The sequence below is a fragment of the Chelonoidis abingdonii genome, chromosome 18 (genome assembly GCF_003597395.2).
Source record: "Chelonoidis abingdonii isolate Lonesome George chromosome 18, CheloAbing_2.0, whole genome shotgun sequence".
NCBI lineage: Eukaryota > Metazoa > Chordata > Testudines > Testudinidae > Chelonoidis > Chelonoidis abingdonii.
Window position 1 is genome coordinate 3,218,426 of NC_133786.1, and position 23,511 is coordinate 3,241,936.

A 23,511-nucleotide genomic window follows, 5' to 3' on the forward strand; every position below is an offset into this window, starting at 1 on the left:
TAACTCAATCTGGGATAGCTCCTTTGATTTGTCTCCTAACAAGAATGGCTCCGATATGGGAATCCCCCTCACATCCTGTTCAGTGAAGACCGATGCAAAGAATTCATTTAGCTTCTTGCAGTGGCCTTGTCTTCCTTGAATGCTCCTTTAGTACCTCGATTGTCCAGTGGCCTCACTTTCCGCTTCTGAGGTACTTAAAACATTTTTTTGCTGTTAGTTTTTGTGTCTTTTTGCTAAGTTGCTCTTCACACTCCTTTTTGGTCTCCTGCCTAATGATACTTGGCTGCCACAGTTTATGCGCCTTTCTATTTTCCTCTACTTGACTTCCAGTGTTCCACATGTTCACAGGGGTTTGGGATGTAATTTCCTTCATTCTTTCCTGAAACTGCGTTTCAAGCTCCTTTCATTTTGGAGTATGCTATTTCTGAACTGTTTCTACTTTAGGAACTTCAATCTGCTCTTTTCTTGCTGTAGCAATTAGTTGTAAAATCGGATCTCTTAATGCCAGTGATGTAGACAATCCCTGATCTTCCAACTCCCCCTGCTCTTCACTGTGTAGGTGGCTTGTTGTATGTTTGGTTAAAACCAAATGGCTTTTTGATGCATTTTTACTGCAATCTGTCCCAGAAATTCCCAGAGTGTCACAAACTTCTCTTAAATGCTCATCTTTTCCTCCTCCCTTCCTAAGAATGCCTTTAACTCTCTCCCAGCCAGCCATAGTGCTTGCAAACAATTAAATCTTCCCCTCTTACTTCCGAGAAAACTTTCTTTATGCAAAATCACTTTTCTGTTGGCATTACCTTGGGGCAGCTTTTCCTGGAACAGCCTGCAACCACTCTAGATAGCTTCCTCTCTGGTCAAATCACTGCAGTTCAGCCTTTCCTGCCTGTGCTCACCATGTGTTACACTCCCGTCCAGGGACCATGGGTTTCAAACTGAACTTTTATTAAACTTTAAATCTATAGTGCAGCCAGCACCAGCCTCACACCGGCTCAGTCTCTTTGGGATACAACAACATTAACCCTGATGGGACCACTGTGTTCTCCAAACTGTGAAGGAGCAGAGCCTGGGGAATTTAACCCTGACATTCCCTTGTGAGTGCTGCATAATCAAGTCACCTCTCAATTTTTTTTGATAAGCTAAACGGATTCAGCTCTTTTAAAGTCTCCCACACTAAGGCATTCGCTCCAGCCCTTGAACCATTTTGGTTCACACTAAGAGCTTATACTGACTCGCTTGTCCACTATGACTTTTCAGAGCCTCTGCTTTCCAGGACACAGGTTCCCATTCTTTGGGTGTGGCCTGCATTTCCTCTTTCTAGATGTAGAACTTTGAGTAGGCTGTATTTAAATGAAATTTGTTTGAATGCACCCAGGTGACACATGGGTCTTTTTCATGAGAGCGTACAGTTATATTCAGCCAGTCGGAGTACTCCAACTACTTTGCATTTGCCAACACTGAATTGCACAAGCCGCCATGTTGCCCATTCACCTGCTGTGACACTGTATGGCATATGTGGGGCACTTTGTGATATTGTCGATACCAGTATTATAAAATTGCAAGGAATCGGACCAGATATGCCCTGTGAGGTACCTGCGACAATGTTATCCTTTGCCAAGTAGGATAATCTTGTTTATATGTTTGTATCACCTTTGTATTGTGATTTAGAGATATGTAGGGGTTATCTGTATTTCCAAACTTGCCCTGTGTTTCTGGGTGACACCCTCACACAGATTGGCATCAGCACTGCCTAGCCTGTTTGATGGTCCATCAGCGGTCATCAGTAGTACAATGAACCCCTGGAAAGGAGCGAGAGGATACACCTTATGAGTCAGCAAGACATATAGGGGCAGACCTGTGGACTGAGAACTCTAAGGATGTTCCATGCCCATGTGCTGTGAACCTTGTGTTTGGGACACAGGAAGTACAAACCACATGCCAAAAGGAATATAAATGGCAGCTGAACATCTTCTCCATTTTGTCTTCATTCCTGCTTCTTACTTCTGGAGTGACTTTTCATAGAATCATAGACTATTAGGGTGGAAGGGACCTCAGGATGTCATCTAGTCCAACCCCCTGCTCAAAGCAGGACCAATCCCCAATCTACAAACGAAACTCTGAACAAAGGACTGAATGACCCGTCCAAGCCGTGGATGTTGTCCAGAGGGACTTTCAAGCCAGCAACTCACCAATACTGCTAAAAACCTGATATATGGACTTTGAAGTCTCTGTATGTATCTGACTACTTTACCTTTTAATAACTCTCTTCTTGTTCTAAACTTTAGAACTAGACACTAAAGGATTGGCTGGCAGCATGGTATTTTGGGTAAGATCCAAACTAATACTGACCTGGTAAAGTTGCTGGCCCTTTGGGTTCAGAAGAATATTTTGTATAGTGAGCAGTTTTAAAATAACTTCTCACTGTACTGGACCTACGTGCTGATTGGGAGCCAGAGAACTGGAATGCAATAAAGGGGGCTGGGTGATTTCTTTTTTTCAGCTTCTCAATAACCAGTGTGGGGATCAAAAGCGCAGTTTGCAACTGGTCGGTGAGTTTAACTTCAGGTTTACCACCAGTTTTGGGAGAATCTGCACTCCCTTTTTCAGCCTGCCCTGACCGTGGCATTTTCAGTTCACACCTGTCATGGTGTGGTGTCTTTAGAATTCCTCCCACACTCCACAGAGTTCCTAAACTCACTTCACTTCTTTCACAATTTGCTAAATAATGTTCTTGATAGTCAGTTTCTTGGGCATTACAAACAAGTGTGGATCATTAGGGCTGGTCGGGTGGGTCTGGGTTCCCCACTCCTGCTTTGTAAATATCCTCTTGGCTACTAAAATCTTTGATTTGTGGATTCATGTTGGGCATTGTCTATGAAGGGGCTGGTGATTTTGGGAAATGGTCTCCAACCCCACAAGGAGCACAGGGTGGAGGTGGAGATGAACTGTCCTTTCACCCCTGGAAGTCATCCCCATCCCAGTTTGTGCAATGTCCCTCCCTAGTGACTCTGGTGACAGATAATGAAGGCCACGTCCCTCCACATTCCTTTCCAGCCCCTCTTCCCAAAGCCCATAGAAATCAGGGTGAATCTTTCAACTGACTGTAACAGAAGTTAGATCAGGCCCTTAACAGGCATCTGGAAGGAGAAAGTGCAGGATGAGAGAATGAGACTGACAGACTCACAGGAGCTGAGACCACCCGGTCACTTCATGAGCTCTCTTTGGGCTGAGATATCTTTCCCGTCCACCCACCACACCCGTCCCCCGCTAAGGGTCCATTTAACACTTGCCTGAAATGTCAACAAAATGGGAAATGAAAGGAAGGAAAAAACAGTATCTGGTCAGCACAAGTTTTACCTGACATGTTGTTATTGATCATGCATTTCTGTTTGGAGTTGCGGTGTATATTGGTACAACGGTAGTGCCCAAAGGCCCCAGCCAGGACTGGGGCCCCTTGTGCGGAAGAGACGATCCCTGCCCCACAGGGCTCTCCCAAGGTCTGTGGTGGGGTAGAGGGGTCGTCCAAGGCTGCCATACTCAGAGGAATGAAGGCAGGGGTCAGCGTCATGATAGGGTAATAGAGCAGAAAAGGGGGAGGGGTGCTGTATCCTGGAGGACTTGGGGGGGTTAGGACAGGAGGCTTGTGTCTGGGGTAGCGGTGGAAGAGGGGCAGGTTGTCATAAACAGATAGCTAAGGGTTAATGTTTCTTTTACCTGTAAAGGGTTAACAAAGGGAACCAAACACCTGACCAGAGGACCAATCAGGAAACCGGACTTTTCAAGCTAAGGGAGGGGATTGGGGGGGTGTTTCTTTTGCGTCTTGGGTCTTCTCTGTTCTGTGCTCATCTCAGCCATGGAGGATCTATTTCCAAGTCCTTCTAATCTTCTGTTTCCCAGTTGTAAAGTTACAAAGGTTAGCCAAAATATAGGTCTTTATAAATTGTTTGCTGTATTTGCATCTGACTTGATATTCTGGCTGTGGGTCTTTATGTGTATTGCCTATAGTTACTTTAATTGTATTGTTTTTGGATAAGGCTGTTTATCCTTTTCTTATGTTTATTCATTTTCATAAGTTGAAAAACCCTGTATCTTACCATCTTACGATTACAGAGAACTGTTGTCTATTCTTTCTTTCTTTCTTTCTTTTATTAAAAGTTTTGCTTTTTAAGACCTGTTGATTTTTTTTTTCTAGTTGACCCCACAGGGATTGTGGGAGAAAGGAAGACAGGGGAGGGAGAAAGACTGCTCTCTGTGGTTTTAACTCTCCTTAGTGTCCCAGGGCGGGGGAAGAGCATATGGAGAAGAGAGATGAGGAATCTTTTCTATTTCCTATGTCTATTGGGTTTGTCTCTTTGTTGTAAAGAGAGGAGCATGCTTCTTGGGTATTGTGATGTAAAGGGTTGCTATCAGTACTCTCAGCGTCAGCCAGAGTAGGAAATTCTGGGTGGGAGAGAGTTGGGGATGGTTTATTTGCCCTTTGTTTGTAGACTCAGGGCATCATGAAGTCTTGGGGGGTTCCCCAGGGAAGGTTTTGGGGAGACCAGAGTGAGCCAAACACTGGAAATTGGCTGGTGGCAGCGATATCAGATCTAAGCTGGTAATTAAGCTTAGAGGGTTCATGTTAGCTTCTCAGGTTATGAACGCTAAGGTTCAAATCTGAGTAGGAAGCTATGACACAGGTAATGGAGGGGCTTGCAGAGGAGGGCAGGGTGAGAGCAGCGAGCAAGGAAGCCGATCTTAGCCGCATAGGGTTGCCAACTGTCTAATCGCACAAACCCAAACACCCTTGCCAACCCACTACCCTGCCCTGCTCCACCCCTGCTCCAAGGCCATGTTCCCATTCACTCCATCCCTCCCCCCATTGTTTGCTCTCCCCCACCCTCACTCACTTTCACCAGGCTGGGGCAAGAGGATTGGATGCAGGAGGGGGTGTGGACTCTGGGGTGGGGTAGAGGGGTTTGGAGTGTGGGAGAGGGCTCAGGGCTGGGGCAGGGGGTTGGGGTGCAGGCTCTGGGGATGGGGCCAAGGGGTTTGAAGTGTGGGAGGGTGCTCGGAGTGGGGTAGGGAGTTGGGGTGCAGGCTCTGGTCTGGGGGGTGGGGCCGAGGAATTCAGCATGTGGGAGGGGGCTCAGGGCTGGGGAAGGGGTTGGGGTGCAGGGTCCGGCCAGGCAGCGCTGATCTTGGATGGCTTCCAGAAGCAATCAGCATGTCTGGCTTCCAGGTGCAGGGGGGACCAGAGACTCTCCATGCAGTGCCCCTGCCTGCAGGCACCAACCTCGCAGCTCCCATTGGCTGCAGTTCACAGCCAATGGGAGCTGCAGAGTCGGCGCTCAGAGTGGGGGCAGCACATGGAGAGCCCTTGGCTGCCCCTGCGCCCAGGAGCCGGATATGCCGATCACTTCTGGGAGCTGCGCAGAGCCAGTGCAGGCAGGGAGCCTGCCTTATCCCCACAGTGCCACCACCTGGACTTTTGGCCTAATAAAATCTCCCAGATTGCTTTTAATGGTCACCATGAGATTGAGGCCGATCCCGGGAGACTGCCAGCCAGTCCAGGAGAGTTGGCAACCCTATTTAAGCTGCAGCATTTTGAATGGACAGGAGGGCAGGGAGCAGGACACTGCAGTATGGGACAGGCAGTGACAGAATGGAAGGACTCATTCACTCTCCTCCACAGGTGCTGGGCTGTGTGTGGAGGTGACAGTGCCACAGGACCCTGTGATGCAGGAACGAGGCTCCAGTGTGGAACTTCCCTGTCACTATAAAACCTCGGTTGACAAAAATTTCATGCTGGAGTGGAAGTTTGCACCAGGCTCTGTAGCACCTGAGCAGAGCAAGCAGGTGAGGAAGGCACTGGGGTCCCAAGGGGAGGAGCTTGGGGGGTTACTTCAGGGGCTGTGGGGAGCTTTCTTTAACATGTTACTGCTTCCAGTCCAGGGAAAGCCAGGTGGGGGTAGTTCAAGGCTCTTGATGCCTGGATGAAGAGCTGATGCGGAAAACAGGGGTGAAAGTTGTCAGCCCAGGCTGAGGGCCTGGTCCACAAATAACCACCAGGGAACAAGAGTGAGGCCAAGGAAAAGCTCCTAAAGGCTGATAGGCTCGTTGTTAGAGTGGGGGGCCTAGTGGATAGGGCACTGAAGTGGGACTCGGGAGACCTGGACTCAACTCTCAGCTTTGCCATTAGTTCTCTGGGTGCCTTGGGCAAGTCATCTCCCTCCCTGTGCCTCAGTTTTCCCATCTGTAAAATGAGGCTAAAGCTGCTGCCCCGCTTTGTCCAGCATTTTGAGATCCATGAAGGAGACACTCTACATAAGAGGTGGTGTTGCTTTTTCCCAACCAATATCTTTTGAGTCAAAAAATGAAGTTTGTCTAAATGTTTCCTGAAAGCAGCTTGGTTTGGTCCAAATCTTTGATGGTTCCAACAGCAACCAAATTAATTGGAACCAACACGAAGGGCCCTCTCTCTCATTTCCGAAGCAATGCCAGCTGAATCCATTTCATTTCCAACTTTTGGTGGAAATTAAATTGGATTTTTTGAATGGCTCTAATGTTACTGCAGAATGTAGGGGAAGCAGCCAGCCCTGAGGGGCTCTCAGATCCGAGTGATGTATGCCAGGGCTATTAGAAACACCAGTGAAGCCACACATCCAAGAGCAGGGATGGGACCAGGATCAACTGGGAGGCTGGGGAAGGACTTGTGGAGACAATCGAATGAGAAGCTCAGAGGCATGTACAGTAGTGAGTGTCACTGCAGATACAACTGTTGTTTCAGACACGTAGTGGGAACAACCAATGGGAGGCTCTCATCCATCGAGGGGAAAGGATGGGCTTGTGGTTAAAGCCCTGGGTGGAGTGCAAGAGATCTGGGTTTTATTGCTAGCCCTGTCGCAGGTTTTCTGGATGGGCCTGTGTGTTTCCCTGGGATACGCCGTGTACGGACCGGGCGGGGCTGTGTGTTGTATTGGAAGACTGTACATTCTGGGTATGTCCTTGGGCCATTTTGCAGTCTTTCCACGTGCTCGCTCTCTGTTGCTCTCTTTGTGTTAAATTCTATAAGGGCTTTGGAAAGAGCTGAGACGGCTGCTCTGTCTGGGTACCTGCCTGGCCCCTCACTGCTGGGTCTGAGGGCCTGGGACAAGCTGGTCCATATCTCTGCTGGCTCAGTATCCCCTTTGACTTCATGTCCCACTTTGCGTACTGTTAGCCCCTCCCTCTTCTGTGTTTCTTTCTCCTGATGGATCTGTCAAAGCCCCTCGTCTCCCCCTCGCATGAAACCCGAGGCTGGGCTGCTGGAGTCTCTGCAGCTTTCACCTTAACCTACTCTCCCAAGCCACATGCTTTGCAATGAAATGCAGAGCCAGCCAGAGGGCAGGTTTGCTCTTGGTGCTGGGTGACACTCCGGTGCCTCCCTCGTCCGATCCCCCTTCATTCACCATGTCACCATTGGACAAACCCCTTTCTCTGAGGGGGCCTCACCAAAATGTCCTCTGCCTGCAGATCCTCTACTTCACTAATGACAAGTTGTACAAGCCCGGCTCTCAGGCCGAACGGCTCAGCCTCCTGCACGACCCTCCCACCCTGGGGGATGCGACTCTTCAGCTAGCCAACGTCCGCGCCTCGGACAACGGCACGTACATCTGTGTGGTGAACAACCCCCCGGACTTCTACGGCAGCGGCTCAGGGCTCATCCACTTCACTGTGCTGAGTGAGTCTGGGTACTGCGATCCCATGGCCCACCACTGAATGGGGATCCCTGCTCTGAGCAGGACCTGCAGGGCTGGGTCTGAGAGCAGCTGGGATCCATCTGTCTGGCCTTGGGGCTGGGATATTGTGGGTCCCTTATATTGCATGCATCAGTATTCCCATCTGTACAACGGGTCTATGACCTGGACCTTCTTGGAAGGTGCTTTCAGATCTCTGGGTGGGAAGTGCCAGAGAAGAGCAATTATTACAATAGCTTTCCATTCACTGGCCTTTGTGTGGCACCCTAGTAAATAGCAAAGAGGCCCTTTCAGAAAGCTAGATGGATGGCAAGGAGACGAGTGGGTCGAAGGGGAAGAGGAGGGGAGGGGCCAGTGATGTGGGGAGCAGGAGGATAAATAGACGAGACTTGGTTAAACAAGGCAGTGACGCAGGAATCATAGAATCTCAGGGCTGGAAGGGACCTCAGGAGGTCATCTAGTCCAAACCCCTGCTCAAAGCCCCAATCCCCAACTGAGCAGGTACCAGCTGACGGCAGTGGCAGGGGAGACATCCAGGTGCCATGCTACACAATGATAGTGCATGCTCTTAGTTCAGAAGTCCATTGTTTTCTCTTCTTGTTCCCCATTCAGTGCCTCCATCTACCCCTGTTTGTAAAGGGACAGAATATGCCCGGATTGGGGGCGACGCCACACTGACCTGCAGCTCTGTGGAGGGGGTGCCTGCCCCGATTTACGCCTGGTCACGGGTGGACTCCAAGACCTCATTGCCATTGGCCAATATGGTGCAAGGTAAGTGGAGAGTGTCATCCCTTAGACCCTCCTGTGCAGAGATGTTTAATTCGGTGTAATCTGATAAAAACAGAATTGAAGGAATCCAGACACCAACGTATGACCTGCCATATTGGATGGGACCAATAGTCCATCGCATGCGGTATCCCCAGTGCTTAGGCCTAATGCTTCAGAGGAAGGTGAAAAAGGGATCTGACCAATTGTACAAAGCTGTTCAGGGTTAGGGAAGATTCTTTCCTCCACTGGCAGAAAAGTTTATATCTGAAGCATGGAGGTATGCACTGTTGTGATTTTGGGAATAACCAGTCCCTTTTAAAATCCAGGTATCATATTTCATGTTGAACTCCTGTGATTGTGTGAATTCAAGGCTCTCATGGCCAGATACAGTCTGGAGTAACCAGCTGTGAGTCCCAAGTAAATCTCTGAATCAAAGGGAATATTTTAGAAATTAGGAAAAAAGGTCAGGCCCCAGTCCCACAAACACTTTCTCACGTGCATCCTGATATATGTAGTCACAGATCCTATGAATTAGAAGGTACTACATTTATAAAAGAAAATAGCTGTAAACTCCAGACACAAACAGAGATCCACACAGCTCAAGGTCCAGCTTTGTCTGCCTTGTTCACCAAGAACCACGCAGTCTGGAACTCTGTACCCCACACAGAGACATCTGGTGGATAAATAATATACTGCAGTACATTGCAACTCGCACAGTCCTGACACACAGGAGTAGTCTCATTGATTTAAATGAAAGCGCTGACCGGAGTAGAGACTACTTATTTGAGTATGACTTTGCAGGATCAGACTCTTAATCTTAGCTTTAGAAACTTATTTTTCAATGTCATTTGCAGTTTCCTTTGCTACCAGTAGGTTGCACCTGTGGATCAGTTTCAGAGGCAAATACCCTGTCCTTGTTTATTTGAATATATTTTAATGTCCCAGATAGAAGCTGTAAAGGAGTTGCTGCTCAGCTTCAGAGCAGTGGTTTTGCTGTTCACCAGAATTTCTTCCAGCGAGTTTAAACCAGACTAGCTCTTTAGAACAGATCTTAAAGAAAAACCCCAAAGGACACAGCCTAGAAGCAAAACCTCCTCTTCAAAGGCCCCTTTGAGTCCCTTTCAACAGAGTCTGATCAGAGGGCCTGAATCCTCCATCAGATGCTGGGACAGTAGCTGGGTGAGAGATGCTGGTGAAGCTCTCAGTGGAAGTGGAACCACCTGTTCCCTTTCCGAGGTTAGCCAGTCTCCTGTGCAGTCTCACCTTCTCCTATCTCTCCCCTTGATGTCTTGCAGTCTCCACTCTGGGGCTGTCTCTCCTCTGGACTCAGGGCAGGAAACCAGCATCTTGCCCATTAATGCACTTAAGTGACTAAAATGACAATGTTTATTTCAAGGGCCGGTCTCTTTGCAGTCTCACTCTTGGGCCGTTAAGCCCTGGGGCATAGAAGGCACATGGCCTGTTTAAGACAACCTCCGGCTATCTGTCTTGATCTAAGACCATGAGCTTGTAGGAGATACAGGAAGGGGCAAAGCCAAGACCCAGCCCCCCTACTACCGCTGACCACTGAGTGGAGCTATTCCCATCGGCTGTGTCTAGAGTGACTCACATCCATATGTGCCAGCCTCAGGGCAGACTGCTAAGATGCAGGGCTCAAACCCCAGACCAGCTGGGTGTTCTACACTTAGATTTCACCAATCAAGTGTGAACTCCTCAAGCGCTACCACAGCCTTACTATAGAGCAGGGGTGGCCAGACTTACTGGCCCTCCGAGCCACGTATGACAATCTTCAGAAGTTCTAGAGCCGGGGGTTGGGGCGTCAGCTCTGCTCCTGCTGAAGCCCTGAGTCCCAGCAGGTGCGCTCCACAGAGCTGAAGCCCCAAGAGCCCCCCTTCCTGCTGGGCGGAAGCACCTACCCCACCACCCTGCGGCAAAGCAGAGCTCCTGAGCTCTCCCCCCACCCCCCAGTCTGGTACATGGAGAATGGGGGGGGGGTCCATGAGCTGCACTTTAATGGTGGTAAAAGCCACAAGTGGGCTCATGAGCCACAGTTTGGCCACCCCTGCTATAGAGTAATGGCCAGTCCCCTGGGGGGCTCTGCTCTATCTTGCCACCCTCATAAGCCTGTCTTTGTGATAGATAGAGGCTAAGGACCCTATTCCTTACCCTGTTTAGAGGGTAGTGATGGATGGCAGGAGAGAGATCGCTTAGAATCATAGAATATCAGAGTTGAAAGGGACCTCAGGAGGTCATTTAGTCCAACTCCCTGCTCAAAGCAGTACCAATCCTCAGACAGATTTTTACCCCAGGTCCCTAAATGGCCCCCTCAAGGATTGAGCTCACAACCCTGGGTTTAAGCAGGCCAATGCTCAAACTCCTGAGCTATCCCTCCCCCTGACTGATCATTACCGGTTCTGTTCATTCCCTCTGGGGCACCTGGCATTGGCCACTATTGGTAGACAGGATACTGGGCTGAATGACCTTTGGTCTGACCCAGTATGGCCATTCTTATGTTCTTATGGTCCCTTACACCAAAAATCACATTAATATTCAGGTTACTCCCAGTTCCAAAGGACCAGTCACTTACCTCAAGTCAGTTGTACCTTAGATCTCAAACCAAAGATAATGCTTGGAGCCAATCCTATAATAAACCAACTAAAGATTTATTAACTAAGAAAAAGACGTAAGGGGGCTATTTACAAGGTTCCAGCAAGTAAACATACACGCACAAATGACTTAGCCTTAGGTTCCAAAGGGCAATAGAAGCTGCTGCATTACGCAACCTTTCTATGTCCTTTAGAACAGTGGTTTTCAAATGTTTTAGGCCACGTGCCCCTTTGCAGATAATATAGTCCACTGCCTACCCTCATCAGCAGTGCAGAACTTCACAGCTGGATGGCCAGAGAGTAGCAGCTGCTGGCTGGGGCATTCATGTTGTTTGCAGCATGGGAGGACTTTTTTTTTAAATCCCACTCTTATCCTGCCAGGCAATACCCACTCCCACCCGCTTGTGCGTCATTTCTTGAATTTTTATCCCGCTCCCGCTATTATGGCAGTGGGTCCTGTGGGGCCCACGGAATCCCAGTCCCACTGCAGGGCTCTGCTCTGAAGGCAGCGCCTCTACCAGCAGCAGCACAGAACTTCAGGGCTGAGTGGCCAGAGAGCAGCAGACATTGTTCATGTTGTTTGCAGTGCGGGACTCGTCCGCCATTACAGGATTTTTCTCACATGCCCCCAATGAGAGCTCGCGTAGCCAGTTTGAAAACCACTGCTTTAGAGCTAAGCAGCTTGGGGATCCTTTGCTTATGCTTAGAAAATATTGCCCTGTCCAAATTCCAATCATCATAGTCTTCTGGTCTCCCTTCTGGTCTCTCTTTATTCCCTTCCCCCCGAGTTCAAAGTGGTGGGACAAGTGTTGGCACCTGTCTACTCTTCCTAGGTGTGGGGGAGACAATCAACAAAGTCTTTTGTTCTTTGGTGTTTCACAATGGCTCATCCGGTTTCAATGGGCCTTCTTGTGTGCAGGACCAGCACTTTTCATTAATTAATGCTTCTTTCCTTGTTGGTTAGGTACACACGTTAACAATGCAAACGCTCAGTATAAGTTTACACTCTGGGATACAGATGTTACTTGTGAGATTAACACATACACAAGCTCTCAGGCATGTCATAAAGTCCCAACACTGAACACATTATAACTCTAACATCTGTTGTAACAATGCTAACACACTGGTGAGCCAGGCTGGTTTCCAGCTGGGCATTTGTCAGTGTTCAGTGAGCCTTGGCATGAGCTGGCACCTGGTCTGCAAGCATAACAGGCTGCTTCTACCAAGTCCATCTACAGAGCTTGAGTACTGAACCTTCCCCAACCCCCACACAGAGAAGGACTGACTGACAGCAGACTCTGGCCTTTCAGAAGCCCTTCCCAACCAATCACCCAGAGGTATCCCATGTCCAACATGGGCTATTTATGACATACATGGTAGGGAATTCGGTTGCAAAGCCGCCTAGCTGGACAGGGTGCTAGGCACATATGCCGTTGTGTGAACTACACTGGCCTAGCACATGGGCCCATGTCTCTCTCTAGTGGCTGGCTCTAGAGAGGAGAATAGTCTGCTACCTGCTCGCAGCTAGTGGAGTTCCTCTAACTCACGTGGCAGCGGCCTTAGGAGCTGAAAGTCTCAGCATCAGTCCCTGCAGCTGACCAGGGTCATTCCTGTGCTCATGGTTGGCTACTCCCACTCCCCCCCTCCCTGTCTCTTCTTGTGCAAGGTAGAGCTCGTCCCAGAATCCAGGGCATCTGCAGCCCTGCACCCTTTGGAAATGCTGCCAAAGCCCACTGCTGAGTCCCACTGCTCCCTCTACCCCATGCCCACTCCCTCTGCTAGTACAGGGGGGTTCCTTCAGGTGCCTCTGGCATTGATTGTCCTGCTGGTTTTCTCCTTACAGATGACCAAACAGGGAAGCTGCAGCTGACAAACCTCTCGCTGGCATTCTCAGGGACCTACCAGTGCGTGGCCTCCAACCAGTTCGGCCACGCCAGCTGCCAAGTGACAGTTAATGTGTCAGGTGAGATGTCCACTCTCTTTGTGCCTGTGTGCCCACCAGAAGCGCTGCCTTCTGCCCACATGGCCCAACCCCTCCTCTGCAATATGCCTGCTGGTGCCTTCCTGCTATGCCAGGGTCCAGTGGGCATCTGCCAGTTATGCTCCTTGATGCATCTCGCCTTGGAGACTGGAGCGCTGACAGAGAGCAATGATTGGAAGGGCGGAGGTCACATGGGACCAGCACAATTTTTACAGTCCTGCAAGGAGACAATGATAAAACTGAGCAGCTTGGATGTGCAGGGAACTAGCTGAAAGCCTATAATCCCCACTTAGTGGCTCCTGCTGAAGCCATACTGCTGGGAGGTGAGGTTGCATCTGGAAGCAGGGAAGAGGCCATTGATTTCCATGCAGGTTCTGAAATCTGTGTAGTCTCCAGGGTGGCAGTGGGTTTTGGGGGCTGGGCTCTACCCACCAACAATTCCACATGTAGGCAAATTCCTCTCCCCACGGGAAAGATAGGTGCAAACTTCCCAGGTTGGACTCAGTTTCTACATTTCTCTTTGATGCCAGGGCAAGGCACAAGCACGTGTGCAAGCTGCTGGCCAGCGGACATGTCTTAGTGGACACGACAGGTCCTTGCCTTGTGTCCTGGCTACAATAACACGCTAACTGGGACATTGTGAAAGAAATGAAAAGTTGCAGAATGTCTGGGCACAGACAGGTAGTTCAGGAGCTTCACGTTCTGCAGCTAAGCCAGAGGGAGAAGCTTTGGTTTCCTAGTGAAATGTTAGTTGTTCTGCCCTCAGTGGCCTCTAGAAAACATGCTGGGAGTTAGACAGAGCATAAGCAGCAACGTCTGGATGTTCATCTGTGGAGCTTTCAGGTGTACCAAGCAGGGCAGAAAGCAAAGAGGTCCCAAGAATGAAATATCTTAGACCATGCATGCAAAGCCGCACCCCAGTTGCCTACCCTCTACAACAGAGAAACACAGGGCTCCCGATTAAGCCAACGTTGCTATGGGCAAAATTTTTTTCAAGCCGTTAGATTTCTGAGGCAGCTTTTCACCATGGCAACCTGTTAATATCACATAGTGTTAGTTGATTCAATTAAAGTAAATGATCAATCTGGGGCAGGGGGTTGGCAGGAGCATCCCTAGTCCCTATTTCTGAGCCCAGATCTCAGAGCGCAGCCACAGATGAGCCATCCCTTGCTAAAGAGGGCTGGGTTCCATGCATTGGCTTCTCCTATAAGACCCTCCAGTGGGCTATTTACTCCTCTGCCTTATCCTACTCTCCTTCTGCCTTCTGCCCTCTTCTCTCCACTGAAACTTACTGTCCTCAAGGTCACCTGCAAGTGCGACCTCTCCCTGGCCATGTCTCCCTCTCCCCTTGGCTTTTATGACACTGTCCTGCCACCTCCCCATCTACCCCTCTCTCTGCTATGTGCTATCTAGCTGTCACTGGCTAGCGGGCATCATTGAGGGCTTTAGCTGTAGCACTGGAAAATCGGCAGAAATGGCCACTGTTATTCCTAGCGCTTGTGCTGCCCACCACCAAGTTAAGGTGGGGCTTGTCCTCCCCTGTCCCTGCTTTCTCTGCGGATATGGTGAAGACGTGAATAGCTGCTCTGTGCCCCTCCCCAAGAGAGAGACAGGCCAGCTCCATCCCAGGTGCAGCCCAGAAACTGATTGATGGGCAGGTGGGGCGGGGATTGGAGGACTTTCCAGCTGCAATGCCCTCAAAAGGAACATCTGGGATGAGAGTAACTGTTGGGACTGTCAGTATCGAGATGGTTTCTTGCTGATGGTTCAGAGGGGGTGTGTGGGGCTGCTCGCATTGAGGTTGCACAGGAGGTTGGGGAGAGGGGCACATTTTTTGCTCCCTCGTTCCAGAGGGGCAGGACCTGTGTGCCCTGTCGACTGCAATGCCATGGGTCCTGACCCAAGGCCTGGGGAATGGGAGCTGGTTCTTCTCACTCAACCCCTCCCCATAAGGCTTTGCTACCATCTAGCGGCTGATGCACAGGCTGCTCTCTGAAGTCCTAGGGCTGAGGCTTTTATCTCGCTCTTGCTGAGAGTACTCGCTCCTACTCAACCTGGGGGAAGCCACAGCTGCTTTATGGTCAGGCCCAGCATCTAGCCACAGCATGGGGCCACCACACTCACCCATCTTCAGACAGTAGCCCGGACTGGGAATCACTTAGGATTTGCAGTGAGGGGGTTTTTATTCATCTCTTATCTACATCAACCCTTCTCCTGAGGGCTCCTTTGCATTTCCTCTTCTCCCGCTTTCCTGGTGCGGGGAGCCCTAAGTTGAGATTTTTGAGCAGTCTAGTGGGAGGTTATACCCAGATTTCACCCACTGGCTGGGAAAGTGACTGACGCTGGCTGAGGATCTGGGATTAGCTCCTTAGGGGTTCAGCCAGGGCATGGTCAGGAATGCCTGAGGGCTGGTTGGGAAACACAAATGCCGCTTTGTGAAAAATGGAGAGGGCCCAACAGTCGCTTTCATTCCAGAACAAACCTGAGCGTGCAACATGCTTGTGAACCGGAGTGAGACAAAGAGAATCCTGCCTTCCTAAATAGCCAACAGCCCAGTGGTTTGGGCCCTCCCCTCCTATGCAGAAGACCTAGGTTCAAATCCCTGCTGTCCCTGATTTGGAGCAGTGTCTCTTCTGGATTTGAGACTTGCTCAACCTGAGTTTTGCCCCATCCATTGTCATGAGACGTTTTGGTTTCAACAAACCTACCTTTTGCAATGACAAACTGTGTTTGACGACAAATTCCGAAGCAGATCTCATATTGGGGCTCTGGAGTTAGAGTTCAAGGAAATCTTCTCCCTTGGTGATTGCTAGGGTCTTGGCTAAGGACTATATCCCAGGTATTGCTTTTAACTCTGGCCTCCACTAGTCAAGTCCCGTTTCCCCACTTGGCACATGGATCCCACTCAGGTCCGGCTCCCTGTGTTAATTAGTGCTGGCACCTGTGACAGCTCCCCTCTTAGCTGGCTTCACAGCCTGACTGAGCGAGGCCTAAAGGGACAGGTTGAGAGCCCGCTGCCTGTGGGAAGGGTGTAAATGCCCTGTCTGGAGAGGCATTATGGTGGGCCAGGAGGGAAAGAGGAAATGAAGGAAAGACACTGTCAGAGAGGCAGTCCTTTCTGAGTGGGAGAGAACTGGGGAAGTCTCTCCTGTAGGAGGGGTGGCAGTGCCTTCATGGGGACCTTTAAAAGGGCAGAGCCTTAGAAAATGTCCCAACAGGCAACACTCTTAGCCTGGCCCAAAGTGATCTGAAAGGGTTCCCTCTAACTCCAATTTCTGAGACTATCTTCCATCAAAACAAATCTGCTCTGTTGGAACGCAGAAAGTTCTCCCAGGCTCATGTTATGTTTGGTGATTAAAGGGCTGGCAGGATAATGCAGAGCTGGGAGCCCTCGAGTTCTAATCCTGACTCTGATTCACTATGTGACCTCAGGCAAGTCACTTCCTCCTGCTGCCTCAGTTTCCCTTTCTGTAACCTGTGGCTAGAAGAATGTGGTTGAGACTGACGCATGGGCTTAATGATCCAGGGGAGAGCAGTTGGTGCTGCTCCTTCTACTGGTTAAGGATGTGAAGGTTCCTACACCGCCCTCTTTAAAAAGTGATGTGCTGGGATAGGTGTGAACAGGGTCGCCTGGCTGAGAGGAGACAGAACGAACTCCAGAGCATCACAGAGAGTCGATTTAATTGTGTTACGACCAAGCAAAGGAGCCTGCAGCCTTTGCACCTATGACAGATCCATGTTGGTTAGACTGCTCTAGCGTCATCTCCTGGCTGTCCTTTCCCTGTTCTTACTCAGTCACTCTGTTTTCCTTTCCCTCTCTCTTCCGGATGCTTCTCTCTAGCCTTCCTTTCCAGGCTCTTCCTTAGGGCTCTTGCACACCTTGGTTGTTTCAAAGTCAATAAGGGCCAAATTTGGGGCTTGTTATTGGCTGCTGATCACAAAAATCTAAATCGGGGGGGTGGGGTGGAAAGCCCAGAGTTACCTCCTAAGCCAACCTTCACCTCTTGAGTTTGTGTTCCCAATAGGCACTGCAGAAGCTGGAGCGATCGCAGGAGCTGTGATAGGAGTGCTGCTGGTGCTCTTGCTGCTCGGGGCAGCTGTCTATCTGTTCTGGTACAGAAAGAAGGACAAGAAGGAGTCTCAATCCACGTACACCGGGAACGATATAAGGTTAGAACCCCTGAGCAAAGCTTTTCCGTGGCTAAAGCCGGCAGGATGTGTTCAGTCACACTGCACGGATCAGTCTATAAAGGCTCCGCTTGGGGCATACTGTGGCCAGTGCTTCACATGGCACTCACAAGCATAACAGCATGATGGCAGTAAGGGGAACCCTTCAGACTTGGCTTCAGATCTCACTGAGATTCCATGAAAGGCACCAGCCAGATTGCCCCACAGGGCAAAATCCATCCAAGGCAGGCCCACCATCAGAGCAAACTTCCCTGTCCCCCACCAACATGCTTCCTCCCTGACCTACGGTGCAGAGGGGAGTTCAGTCTGTGCTTAGCATCTCTGCCAAGGCTGCAAGCGGAAGCTAGTCTCTGTTGTGGAGATGTGGACGCCAGTCCCCCAGAAACTGAACTGCGATCCACCAGCTCATTTCACATAGGCTGCTGAACAGCCACCCGTGGGGGCTGCTGTAGGTCACTGCTGATCCGGGGAAGATTTGAGCAAAGTTGAAAGACTCTTGCTGACAACCCCCACCATTTCCATCCTGATCCCAGGGGCTTGTCATCTTTGGGCAAGAGACACAGCTGCTGAAGCCTGGACCCACCCAGACATGCTGTTATCAGCACAGGCAGCCGGTGGGGCTTTGAGAAGCAGGTGGCTTTGTCAGCTAACACTTCTTTAAGGTCTGGGATGTAGAATTTGCTGAGAGGTCCCAGGTCCACCTGGAGTTGAAGGTTGAGAATCAGGCACTGCAATTGTGCAGTCTCTGACTTGAGGGGTACTAGCTGCTAGACTGGAGAACTTGTGACACTGTAGGGCTGGCGGAAAGGATGGGGCAGGTGATGAGGTCATAGGTTTTCTCTATCTCTAACTGATCTGATGGAATGATTGTGGTTTCCCATAGGGAGGCTGGCAAGCCCCTCAGTACATGGGTGTCACTCTGCACCAGTGAGCTGAGAGTGGTTTGTTAAAGGAATGGAGGACCACATCCTTAGTTGGTGTCAATCGTATTCACAGATGCTGATAGAGCTCAACCAGTTGGTGCCAGAGCTAGCTGATTCGTTTCTTGTTTCTTTACAGGGAGGATGCCACTGCCCCGGGGATCTCAGACACCTCGTTGCAGAGACAAGACAGCGACCCTGGGAGCCATTTCTTGGAGCAGCCAGTGTCGAGGCCAGAGTCCGCCAGCACTACCAAGTCCAGACTCAACATGATTGTGTGAGCAGGGGCGGCGCTGGCTCCTGTTCAGCTCAGAAACCTCAGCTGGATTTTGATAAGTGACCCTTTTTTTTTTAAAAAAAAATAATGAAGGTTTTTACTGCCTGTGGGGACCATGCAGGGACCCATCGAACAGCCTAGTAAACCCTTCCTCTGTTATACACTTCACCTGGGTTGGGATGCATCAGTCAGTATTTCTACATAACCACTGAGTGTGCAAATCAATGTAGCCTGATTGGCTAACAATCTCTCTGGGTAAGCCAATCAGAGGACAGAGGTTTTGTATGTTTATTTCAGAATAACTCTGTTGTGTCTCCATTGGCCTCTGCTCTGACTGGCGCCAGGACTTGGTGCTTCCATGGTCTCCATGGTGTAGCTGGGGCAGAGAGAGGTCAGCAGGACCTGAGTTAGGGGACAATAGCAGCCAACTGAGCTGCTGGGGGAGAGCAGCAGAGACACATTAGCTCCCAGAGACTGGAAACACCAGTCGAGCAAGGGACTACTCTGCACTCGGGGTTCATAGCAACATTCCTTTATTGACATTCCAACTTCGCTGGAGAAATCACATGCAAAACCAAAAAGAGCTATAGAAACACCACTCGGCATCGGCACAACGCTCCTTACAGCTGTGTCGAGGAAGGTGAGGCGTGCATGGGGGCGGGAATGAGGCAGGCAGGAGGGGTGCACAGGCAGAACATGGCAAATGGGCACAAAGGGCTATTTTCATATGATGCTGCTTTGCAATCTCTCTCTTTTGTGGCCCTTTTACCAGAAAGCTATTTTGTATATGGCTTGCAGTGACGTTTCCAAGGGATTCTGTAGTAAACAAGATCAGATTGGTGGTGCTAAGAGGGCTGATGACTGGGGTGGGGGAGCAGGGGGGCATGGGTGGGAATAGTACGCACAGTCTGGAATAAATGGGCAGTAGGAATTCAAAAAGGCCATTTAAAAGAGGAAAAAAAAAAAACACACCAAACCAAACTCTATGCTAGTAAAGCAGCTGAAACTGTTTAAAGCCAAAGCCCTGACTGGTGGCTGGGTGAAGAGTGGGGCTGGGTGGGTAAGAGAAATTCAGGCTCGTTACCTGGCCTAGGAAGGCAGCTGCAAAGAACAAAGTATCATGCAGCATGCAAGGGGCTCTGCAGCAGCCAGACAGCAGCTTGACAGGCTGGGTATTCCACGGGGGGTCTGCCCCTAAGGCTATGTTGACAGGGCAAAGACAAAACCGGGGCAGCCGACTCGGGCTTGTGAGGCTGCAGGGCTCTTTCATTGCTCTGTAGACTTCCAGAGCCTGAGCTTTGGGACCCTCCCACCCCACAGGGTCCTAGAGCCCAGGCTGCAGCCCAAGCCCGGAAGTCCCCACAGCAATGAACCAGCCTGCAGCCCGAGCCCCATGAGCCCACGTTGGCTGGCATGGGACAGTCACAGTTTTTTCTTTGCTGTGTAGACATACTCTGAGAAAGCTTGGACTGTGGCAGAGTGGCATGGGAGTGAGGGTGAGGGATGTGGTGCTGCAAGGGAAGGAGGAGTGGGATATGCAGGGGGCACGGGGGTCTATGCTCTGGGAGGAGGCAGGATGTCACATTGCCAGGCTAAGCGGAAGTGAAGGGGACACTGAAATCCAAGGGGTTTTGGGGGGAGGCTGGAGAGTTGCAGGTCTCCAAGCCCAGGCTCCATGGGACAATGTTTCTTCTGAATGGTGATGGGTGTCAGTCGAGGCGAGTCAGGAATGGGGCTGGGCGGTGTCTTCTCTGCAGAGGGGATGCTCCATCCATCCCGTCTCAGCCACTGCAAATAGAAACAGCCCATGAGCCCTGGACACCGCGCTGCAGCCTCCCCCGTGAGGCAAGGAAACCCCAACCAGTCTCCACTCCTCTTGCAGAGCCTTGTCAAGGCAGGGAGGTGGCCGCTTGCAATGAAAGGAGTTTAGGGCTAGAGTGTAGTCAGCCCAAGTAGCCAGCTGTCCGTGAGCCCCAGCCAGGCTGTGCTGGAATGCCAGGAGTCAGAGGAGGGCAGAGCTGGCCTGGCCTGGGGGATTACACTGCAGCGGGTGTTGTCCTGTGATTCCCTCTAAGCTGCATGGCCGTGCAGCAGTCTATTAAATGCCATGCAGGTGCTCAGGGCTGCGGGGGGCGGGGAGAGGAGAGATGCCTCTCCCACAGGCCTGGACCTGCTTTGGTGGGGGAGGGTCCCCTCCCCAGTGGTCCCAGCCCCGGCCTGAGACCTGCCATGGTCAGGGGAGAGACCACAGCCCCAGCCCCAGAGCTTCCACAGCGGGGACAGCACGACACTCAGGTGCTGGTGTGGGGAGAGAGCGAGCTGGGGGGAAGTCCTCTCTTCCTGCCATACCCCTGCGGCAGCCTGCACCCCAAACCCCTCATCCCTGTCCCCACCCCAGAGCCTGCACCCCCAGCTGGAGCCCTCACACTCCCCATGCACCCGAGCCCTTTGCCCCACCCTTGAGCCTTCACCTCCAGCCAGAACCCTTACCCACACACACACTCCACCCTTCTGCCCCAGCCTTGAATCCCCCCCATACGCAAAACACCTCAGCCCCACAAATTTTGTTATGTATCACCCATCATCTCCATCTTCATGCATATAACAAAATTTCCACACATGGTGGGAAAAATTAGAAGAAACACTGCCTGTGAACCTCAAGGGCAAGCCGATCAGTGTCAGCCTGTTTACCCCCGGCCCCCCATCAGCCTCTCTCCAGGTGGCTTCCCTGCTGCTAGCCTAGCCCTTGGAGAAGGTGGCTTCCCACAGGATTTCCAACAGCTCCCAGCCAGGCACTGGGGAGGGGAGGCTGTTCTAGCCCTCTTCTCGCAGAACTGTCTGTGTCGCTTCCCTTCCCCAAAGGACTTTGGGAATTTGCCCCCTCCCCTGTTTGATTGCTGAGCTGTCACTCCTGCTCAACTATACCCTGCACTTGAGGCTACACCTCCTCGTGGGTTCTAGAGGTAAGACAAGCTGTATTCATTAGCAATAATCGCCAGGCCCCCATCCACCACAGTGCCAAGGTGGCTATTACAGCAGCCAACTGGGGGGTGAAATCAATCACAACCTTGAGCATAATCTCCCCAAATCCTCCATTGGTGGGGGTGGGGCAGCAGCAGGGCCCTGGCAATAGTTTACTTAATGCTACTGCTAAGTGAAACGCTCACAGCTGGAGCGAAGCTCCCGTTATTAAAGAAGCCACAGCATAGGGGAGGGGTGGGTGGAAAGAGAAACTGCATCGTGTTAGGACAGTGTCTAGGTGACATTTGCACACACACACCCTGTCCCTCCAGCCGTTGCTACTGGCAATTGCGGCACGTCCATCCTGTTTGCGTTCTCCTCACCAATGCCAATGAATCTGTTCTGAAATTAATAAGCTGAAATTTGGCAGAGAATAATGAAGTCCCCTGGGACCCACCACACTAGCAACAGGTTTTGAACAGGCTTTGAGGGGGGGGTGGGGGGCGTTTATCCTAGAGCTGGTTTGGTTTTGCATAAAGTCACGGAGTGGGCTGATGTCTCCTGGAACTCATCCTGGTTTTGCACCTCAGAACCGCCCCCCCCCCCACATTGCCTCACACACACACTCCAGCTAAAATGAACAGAACCCCAAACCAAAACCCCACTTGGCTTTGGATTCCTTGCCCATAGGAAAAGGCTGCAATTCTGCTCTGGCAGGTGTTATAGAGGATGGAGTGGCTGAGAAGCAACTGATGGAGGAATGTCACTCAAGAAAGATGCAGGATCAATGTGTGACCTGCAGCCAGCCAGGAAGCAAGGGACCCAGCATGGACATAAATCCTAGGGACTAGGGTCCTGAGTAGGGGCATATGCCAGATCAGGCACCAGCCGGAGGAGCTGCAGTAGCAGTGGCTAGACAGCCCACCAGCCAGGGACAGTGGCCAGGTACACCCACCCAAACATGACCCGCTGTTAGCACTGGGTCTTAGAAGAGGTCCCAGCCCCCCTGAGGTTCTGGGTGGAACTCCTGCACTTGAGCACCATCCCTGCTGAGACTGGAGCTGCACCAGTGATGCGTTGGGGCCCGCTGGGGTCTTTGCATGCCACAGGCTGAGCCCTGGGAACATGGCCATGCCCTCAGCACAGAGCTGAGGTTGGGATGGGGGGGATCCTGTGTTCTTCAGAGCTGGGAGGAGAGACTAGGTTGGGATGCAAGCACAAAGAGGCTGAGCTAGCGGAAGCAGGCATGCTCTAGGGGCTGGGTGAATCTGTTTTCCCATCCAGAGCTGGAGTCAGAGGGTGGAATGAGTTTCATTCCCACTGAGGCTGTGTGGGCAGAGAGGGACTCTGGCTCCAGATGGCTGCTGGCAGATGCTCGGTTGCACGATGCTGTTAGCTTTCATACAACCACCTACTGGCAGTGCTGCAGGGATGGACATGGGATGCTTTCCAGGAACAGGGCCAGATCCTCAGTTGGTATAAACCAGCTCCATCAATGTCAGTAGAGCTGTGCTGATATACACCAGCCTATGGATTCAGCCTCAGGCCTCTGATCTACAGTGTGCGGATGCTGCTGTTGCTCCATCCATTTCAGTGCGGTTCCTCTGGCTTTGCACCAGCAAACTTGGCAAGCCAAGCAAAGTGCGAGTCAGCAGGGTGTTCTGCAGTGACTACAGCAGAGGAAAAGGAAGCTGACCCACAGCTGCTGCTCCCTGCCCAGGAGAGAGACCTGTACCACTGTGATGCTGAGGGCCCCACAGCAATTAGCCTGTGATACGGCGGCACAAGGAACACTGCAGTTTTGGGCTCTGTGCATGGAGGCATCGCATCACAGAACAAGGTGACGACAGTCCCCACCTGTACAGCTCTGAGGTGGCTAGCTTGCTACCCTGCATTCAGTTCTGGGCACCTCACTGCTATGACAAGCTGGAGAAACGAGCACCCAGCTGTCAGGCACTTAGATTAGTAAGGGAGCCCAATTGCCAAAAGTTTTTTTCTTTTTTTGGTTGCAAAACACCAGTTCCTCAACATCAAACCTTCCCAGAAACATAGTGGTTTTGTCAAAACTTTCACTGGGGAGGCTGCTCAAGCC

The 23,511-nt window shown here is 51.1% G+C and overlaps 1 protein-coding gene across 1 annotated transcript in view; it reads left to right on the top strand.

The window, feature by feature from the left end:
- VSIG2 (V-set and immunoglobulin domain containing 2) overlaps window positions 1–18,495 on the top strand; it is a 28,229-nt gene extending 9,734 nt beyond the window's left edge. The window contains exons 2-7 of the mRNA XM_032770023.2: window positions 5,675–5,838; window positions 7,495–7,702; window positions 8,331–8,489; window positions 12,936–13,055; window positions 17,099–17,243; window positions 18,321–18,495. Of these exons, the coding sequence (XP_032625914.2) occupies window positions 5,675–5,838; window positions 7,495–7,702; window positions 8,331–8,489; window positions 12,936–13,055; window positions 17,099–17,243; window positions 18,321–18,462 (938 nt within the window). The 3' untranslated portion in view covers window positions 18,463–18,495. The remainder of the gene's footprint in view (window positions 1–5,674; window positions 5,839–7,494; window positions 7,703–8,330; window positions 8,490–12,935; window positions 13,056–17,098; window positions 17,244–18,320) is intronic.
- The last annotated feature ends 5,016 nt before the right edge of the window (window positions 18,496–23,511 follow it).